The 6,772-nt window shown below is 67.6% G+C and overlaps 1 protein-coding gene across 1 annotated transcript; it reads left to right on the plus strand.

The window, feature by feature from the left end:
* The first annotated feature begins 2,088 nt into the window (after nucleotides 1-2,088).
* On the plus strand, nucleotides 2,089-5,076 carry CYTL1 (cytokine like 1). Its single transcript, XM_004617419.2, has 4 exons — nucleotides 2,089-2,321; nucleotides 3,845-3,889; nucleotides 3,989-4,117; nucleotides 4,800-5,076. The coding sequence occupies exons 1-4, from the start codon at nucleotides 2,172-2,174 to the stop codon at nucleotides 4,878-4,880; spliced, it is 405 nt and encodes a 134-aa protein (XP_004617476.2). The 5' UTR covers nucleotides 2,089-2,171; the 3' UTR covers nucleotides 4,881-5,076.
* Nucleotides 5,077-6,772: the final 1,696 nt, after the last annotated feature.

Raw genomic sequence — 6,772 nt, forward strand, 5'->3', positions numbered from 1 at the left:
CCACAGGCCCCGAGGACAGCTCTGGAGCCCTCGCGTGAGCCACCTGTGGCCTCAGTGCTCTGGCTCTACCGCAGTCCCCAGCGAGCCCCGCTGCCCCACACCAAGCACCACCCATGCGCCAGGATCTGGGCCAAGTGTTTGACTCTAATCTCAGTGCTCAATCCTGCCAACAGCCCTGTTTCCGGTTGTCCCTCACCCACCGGAATGAGGCCCTTGGTCGCCCCTGGGGAAGCTTGGCTCATTCCCGCCGGTTCCCGGTGACTTGCCGGGAGAGGCGGGCAAGGCCGGGTCTGCAGCGCAGGCGGCGTGCCCGGTCCATGTGCAGGGGCATCCCCGAGCTCACAAAACCAGGAGCCGAGACGGGTCAGGACTCGCCGTCATGCAGCAGGCACCTCGGTGATGGGGAAAGGCGGGCAGTGCCCCCCCCCCACTGCCCTTTCTCTCGTGGTCCCACAGCATTCCCGGGGCATCACCTTCCAGCACGTTGAGGGGCTCCTGGGTTCCGGGGGGCGCCGGTCATCCTTGCGGCAGGTAAGTGCAGGTCAGATGGACTTGGGGTATTAGGGACCCCGTATGGACGTGCGAGGGGTGTCCCCACCACCAGCAGTGCTGGGCTGGGGGCCAGGGAGCCTGGGGGTGGGTTTCTGTTCTTTTCTTGTTCCACGGCCTCAGCTTTGCTGAGCCTTGGAGGGTGGGTGCCCCGCCCGCGTCTCCGCAGACAGAGAACAGCGCCAACACCCCAGACTCTCTGCCAGGCTCACCTTCCTGCCAGAGCCACCCCTGCCCCCTGGGTCCTCGTGCAGGAAACAAGGGCCTTTCAGAGATGTGCAGGGAAGGGGTCCCAGGCCGCAGTGAGCACTGACCCGCAGCCAAGAGCTGAGTGAAGCTGTTTCTGGAAGGAGGAGGGTCCTTCCTGCCAGGCGGTGCTGGCTGCCGCCCCTCCTGGGGGTCCCGGCAGAACACCCCAGGGGTTTCCAGCGAGAAGGAGCTCCCCTGGCAGGCTGGGAGGCCGGGGACCCCCGGGAAGCTTGTGTGCCGCAGCTGCTGGCCTGGGGAAGGGGCGCTGGAGCCCCTGCCGCGTCTCTGTCCTGGGGAAGCTGGGCGTCCTCGCCCGGGGGCAAGCCCCCCGTGGCCGGTGTATGCAGTGGGGGGACCGTGTTTGCAGGGATGAAATAAAACGATGCAGCCGGCCCCCGCGCTGACAGCCCTGCCCGGGCTTCAGGCTCTGCCTCCTCGGCCCTGGGCTGCGAGGGTGAGTCTGGGCGAGAGCAGGGAGGGGTTGAGGGGGGCTTCTCACCGGGGTCTAGAGCAGGAGCAGGTGTTGGCCAGCAGCTGGGGCACAGCGCTGCTTGGTCACTGGGGAAGGTGGGGGCCTCTTCACGCCGCCGGGAGCTGGCACCCCTCTCTGCTCCTCTGGGACCCGGTGTCTGTTTAGGAGGTGGGGGGTGTCCCCGCAGAGCTCAGGGGACCCTTAGCCCACCAGGCCACACCGGTGACGTAGGATCAAACCCACATGGGCGCGGGCTGCTGACACAGGCATCCGGACCGCTGTCCTACCTCAGACCCGCCGGATGGGCACCCCCGGAATAGGATGTTTCCTGCAGGTGCTGCCCTTGGGGACCCGGGGGTGACCGAGGATGGTGATGCTGGCCAAGGCCCTTAGGAGCTCAGGGTCCTGGGCTGTGGCCGCAACTCCCACAGTGGCCTGTAACTACCTCGTGGTGGCCCTTCGGCCAGTGAGGACGGCCCGGAGCAGCGAGGGGGTGGCCGGGGCTGGGGACGGTGTGACTCGGGGTGGGGAGCTGGCAGCACCCCGCAGCCGTGCCTGGAGAGGGGCCCGCCTGGGGCACACACAGGACCCCACAGTCCTCGGGCTCTGACGTGGGCCCAGAGCCAGAGGCGCAGCAGCCCCCGCTGGCCAGCGGCCCGAGGCCCACCCGGCTGGTCCCCACCCGCCCAGCATGCCCTGACCCCCCTCCGGTCCCCCATCACCTCCCCTCTGCGGGTCCCACCCGGCTGCCCCTCCCCTGCACAGGGAGGGGCTCGTGGCTCTGAAAGGACCCAGTGTCCAGCCAGCTGGGCGTGCTCTGCACAGGAAGTGGAGGCGCAGAGGCCAGCCGGGAGGCGGCTTAAAGGGGAGCCTGCAGCCCCCCACCCCGAGCCCCTTCGCCATGGCGCGCCCACGGCTGCCCGAGCTGCTGCTGCTGCTCCTGGCGGCCCCCGCCGCGAGGCCGGCCCCCCCGACCTGCTACTCCCGGATGCTGGCGCTGAGCCGGGAGATCACCGGCCTCTTCCAGGGCCTGGAGGCCGCCGAGCCGCGGGTGAGCCCCCACGTCCAGGCACCCTTGGGTCCCCAGACCGGGTCCCCAGGCTGCTGGCCTGTCCTCATCCTTGTTCTGAAGACAAGGAAATGCTGCCAAGTCTCTGAGTTCTGGGTTTGGTCTGTCTCTCTCGAGCTGCTCGGGACGAAAGGCCAAGAAAGCTGGACCCGGGACGCGGGCCGAAGAGCCAGGCCGGGGGGGCTGGGAGGGGCCGTGAGGAGGGCGGGGAGGGCGAGCCCAGGATCCCCGAGGTCCCTCAGCGTGAGGTTGAGGGCTGAACCCCGGGTGGCCCTCGGGAAGCCCGAGGGGTCCCGTCACAGGGCTCTGAGCGCCTCTCCGGGCCAACACAAAGGGTCAGGGACCCCCCCCCGGCCCCCGCAGCCTCAGTCTTCTGGCTTGGGTGGCTGCGAACAAACTGAAGTGTCCCCAGACTCACGGCAGACTTCGGGCCCCCCCCCCCCCCGTTAAAAGCCTAGTGACATGTTTGCTTTCTCGGCTGTTTTGTTTGGGGGCCACACCCAGCGGTACTCCGGGCTTACTCCTGACTCCACACCCTGGGATCACTCCTGGCAATGCTCGGGCAACCTCATAGGATGTCGGGGATCAAGCCTGGGTCAGCCACGTGCCAGGCAAACGCCCTCCCCGCTGTGCTATCGCTCCAACCCTCTGTTTTCTTTCCTCAACTGTACAAGAGAAATCACTGTAGAACGCTTGGGACATGCAAAGCACAGAGCTCAAAGTGACGTGCCTCCTAAACCCCACCCCCGGGAGCCTGTGCGCCCTGTTCCTGAGAGCAGAGCCCGGGGCCCAGGCTCTGCCAGGTTTGCAAATGCACCTGGGGCATGCGTGCGTGCGTACGTGCATGTATGTGTGTGAGCATGATGTGTGTGCACATATGTCTGTGTGCTGTGTGGACATACATGTGTATGCTTCTGTGTGCACACGTGGTATACGTATATATGTGTGTTTGTGTGGTATGTACATGTAATCTGTGTGGTAGTACAGCTCCCATTCTTTGGAGGAATGCACCAGTGCAGCAGTGCATCTGAAGGCGTTGGTGTATCTGAAGGCGTTGGTGCATCTGAGGCATGCGTCTGAGGCGTTGGTGCATCTGAAGGCATTGGTGTATCTGAAGGCATTGGTGCATCTGAGGCATGCGTCTGAGGCGTTGGTGCATCTGAGGCACTGGTGCGTCTGAAGGTGTTGGTGAGTCTGAAGCGTTGGTGCGTCTGAAGACATTGGTGCGTCTGAGGGGCTGGTGCATCTGAGGTCTTGGTGCATTTGAAGGCATTGGATGCGTCTGAGGTGCTGGTGCGTCTGAGGCATTGGTGCATCTGAGGCGTTGGTGGATCTGAGGCGTTGGTGCGTCTGAGGGATTGGTGCATCTGAGGCGTTGGTGCACTGGAGGAAGGTCCCAGTGTCAGGAGTGGTGTGTGGTGGCACTGGCCTTGTCCTGGCCTCGGGCCGGCCTGCTGTAGGAGAACTATGGGGTGCTGATGCTGTGTCCCCCCCACTCTCCCCAGGAGCCCTGTGTGAGCTACCTGCCCCGGCTGTACCTGGACATACATGTAAGGGGGGTCTGCCTGCCTGGGGAGGCCAGGGTCGGGAGGGGGCCAGTCCCTGTCCTGCAGGCTACACCATCCCGCCTCCTCCCTCTGTCCACCCAGAACTACTGTGTGCTGGCCAGGCTTCGGGATTTCGTGGGGACACCCCACTGCTGGCACGTGGGCGCAGTGGACGCCCTGCGGGACAGAGCCCGGCAGCTGTACACCATCATGACCACCTTCTGCAGAAGAGTGAGCGCCCCGCCCCCGCCCCCACCCCCGCCCGCCTCCGCGTGGGGGCAGGACATGTGGCCCGGCCAGGCCCAGGGGGTCCAGGAAGGCAGTGGGCAGCTGCGGGGTGCCCTCCTCTGCCACGTCCCCTTGTGAATGAGGAGGGGGCAGCTCCCCGCAGTCAGGGAGGGGAGGCTGGGGGTGTCGGGTGCTTGGTGGCCGGAGAATTCCGGTAGGAGACAGGATGGGGCTGACCCCCCGGCGAGGCAGCCCTGGCTCCGATGTGGGAATAGAGTAGGAGAGCGGGGGTGGGGGTAGGGGTGGGGTGGGCGCGACGCCCTCCTTGGCCTCCTGCTTCCTGCAGTGGGTCTGTTCCTCTCGCTGGGCCTCAGTTTCCACCCTCGGAGCATGGGAGTGTGACAGCACAGGGAGGTGGGGGCCGGCCGTGGGGTAAGGCAGCAGGGGCCCAGCTGCAGGCGAGCCGGTGGCTCCTGCGTCCACGCGGCCTGGGTGGGCTCCTCAGGGCTCCCGGTGCCTGCCCCGAGCCCGTCCTGGGGTCCTCAGCTCATGTGTGTGGAGCCCTTGCAGGGCGCCCGGACGGACCCCCCCCCGGGAGGGGCACTAGGCAGGGGCCGTGACCCTCAGTGTGCGGGCGTAGGGCGCCTGGCTCCTCCAGAACCTTCTGCTCCCGGCGCCTCTGCAGGACCTGGTGTTCCTGTCCGATGACTGCAGTGCCTTGGACTCGCCGCCCCCGACCACCGGCCCCCCCGACAGCCAGAGTTGAGGCCGAGCAGAGGCCCTGCCTGGCCCCCTCTCTGGGGACCCCCGCCCCGCCCTGCCCACGCTTCCTGCCTGCAGCGAGCCCCCGGGCTCTGGCAGTGCCGTCCACCACCGCTGCCCCTCTAGGACACGCAGACCCTGAGAGGGCCTGGCCAGGCCCACTCTGCCCTCGCAGTGAGCGGCCCCCAATAAAGGACACGCATGGCAAGGCTGCTTCGGCTGGTCCGTCCGAGCGGGGGTCCCTGCCCCACGCAGCGGGCCACCCTGGGGGCCGCCCGCAGTCGGCTGCTTGAGGGGCCTGTCCTTCTTCAGCAGCACCCACACAACCCTGTGTTCCACACACGCCACCCCCAGGCTGGGGCGGGCACCCAAGGGCCCTCCTGCCTCCCCTGCCCACCCCGGGCGGGCTCTGGGGGTGCCATCCAATGGGCGGGCCCGCACGGCGCTCTGAACCCCGGCCCAGACCGCACCCCACCCCAGCCTCTTCCCCGGAGGCCACCCAGACAACTCGGAGGCCACAGCAGTCACTGTCTGGGAACAACAGACATGATGGGCCAAGGGCGCCCCCACCCCCACTCGCCACGAGGGTGCCCGAGCCTGATGCCCCGCAGGGGTCCAGCCCACTTGCACTGGCAGGAACATCAGTCAGGTGACTCCGGACAGCTGCCAGGGGCCAGCAGGGCCCAAGGAACACTGACGAGGAAGCTGACCACTGGAGGGGACAAGGGGCACTGGACATGGGGGGGAGAGGACGCTGACCCTGGCCATGGGGGGAGGACGCTGGCCCTGGCCGTGGGGGAGAGGACACTGACCCTGGCCGTGGGGGGAGGACACTGGCCCTGGCCGTAGGGGGAGAGGACGCTGACCCTGGCCGTGGGAGGAGGACGCTGGCCCTGGCCGTGGGGGAGAGGACACTGACCCTGGCCGTGGGGGGGAGGACACTGACCCTGGCCGTGGGGGAGAGGACACTGACCCTGGCCGTGGGGGAGAGGACGCTGGCCCTGGCCGTGGGGAGAGGACGCTGGCCCTGGCCATGGGGGGAGGACACTGACCCTGGCCGTGGGGGAGAGGACACTGACCCTGGCTGCGGGGGAGAGGACACTGACCCTGGCCGTGGGGGGGAGGACGCTGGCCCTGGCCATGGGGGAGAGGACGCTGACCCTGGCCGCGGGGGAGAGGACACTGACCCTGGCCCCGTGGGGGGCGAGGACGCTGGCCCTGGCCCTGGCGGGGGAGAGGACACTGACCCTGGCCGTGGGGGCGAGGACGCTGGCCCTGGCCCTGGCGGGGGAGAGGACACTGACCCTGGCTGTGGGGAGAGGACGCTGACCCTGGCCATGGGGGAGAGGACACTGACCCTGGCCGTGGGGAAGAGGACACTGACCCTGGCCTCGGGGGAGAGGACGCTGACCCTGGCCGTGGGGGGAAGGATGCTGGCCCTGGCCGTGGGGGGAAGGATGATGGCCCTGGCCCTGGTGGGGTGCCCTCTGGGGGCTGTGCGGGGGTCCTGCCGGTGACAGTCTTGCACAGCAAAGAGCCCAGGACGAAACTCAGGAAAGAACCCGGCTGGAGCGACAGTGCCGCGGCAGGGCGCTTGCTTTGCACACAGCTGACCCCCGCCCCAGCCCAGCCCACACGAGCCCGCCAGGGGGTCCCTGAGCAGCGCCAGCAGCAAGCCAGGAGCATCCCCCTGTGGCCCCAAACAAAATAAGAAGCAGATTAATAAATGGTCAAGTATGTGGACGCGGGCTTGGAGCTGTCACCCAAGGCTCTGGTCCCTTTTGACTCCTCTGGGGACCCCCCACCAGTCGGTGTTCGGGGGTCCTGTGCGGGTGCCCTGGCCTGCTTCCTATGAGACTCCTCCTTGTGTTCCCCTCTCTAGAGGACGGGGTGACA

Source organism: Sorex araneus, chromosome 5 (assembly GCF_027595985.1).
Source record: "Sorex araneus isolate mSorAra2 chromosome 5, mSorAra2.pri, whole genome shotgun sequence".
Classification (NCBI taxonomy): domain Eukaryota; kingdom Metazoa; phylum Chordata; class Mammalia; order Eulipotyphla; family Soricidae; genus Sorex; species Sorex araneus.

Excerpts from the sequence above, each read along its gene's own strand:
- CYTL1 (XM_004617419.2), top strand. The coding sequence starts at position 2,172 with ATGGCGCGCCCACGGCTGCCCGAGCTGCTGCTGCTGCTCCTGGCGGCC. Across the intron at positions 3,890-3,988 it reads GGCTGTACCTGGACATACAT|AACTACTGTGTGCTGGCCAG; the intron begins GTAAGGGGGGTC and ends CTGTCCACCCAG. Across the intron at positions 4,118-4,799 it reads TGACCACCTTCTGCAGAAGA|GACCTGGTGTTCCTGTCCGA; the intron begins GTGAGCGCCCCG and ends GCGCCTCTGCAG.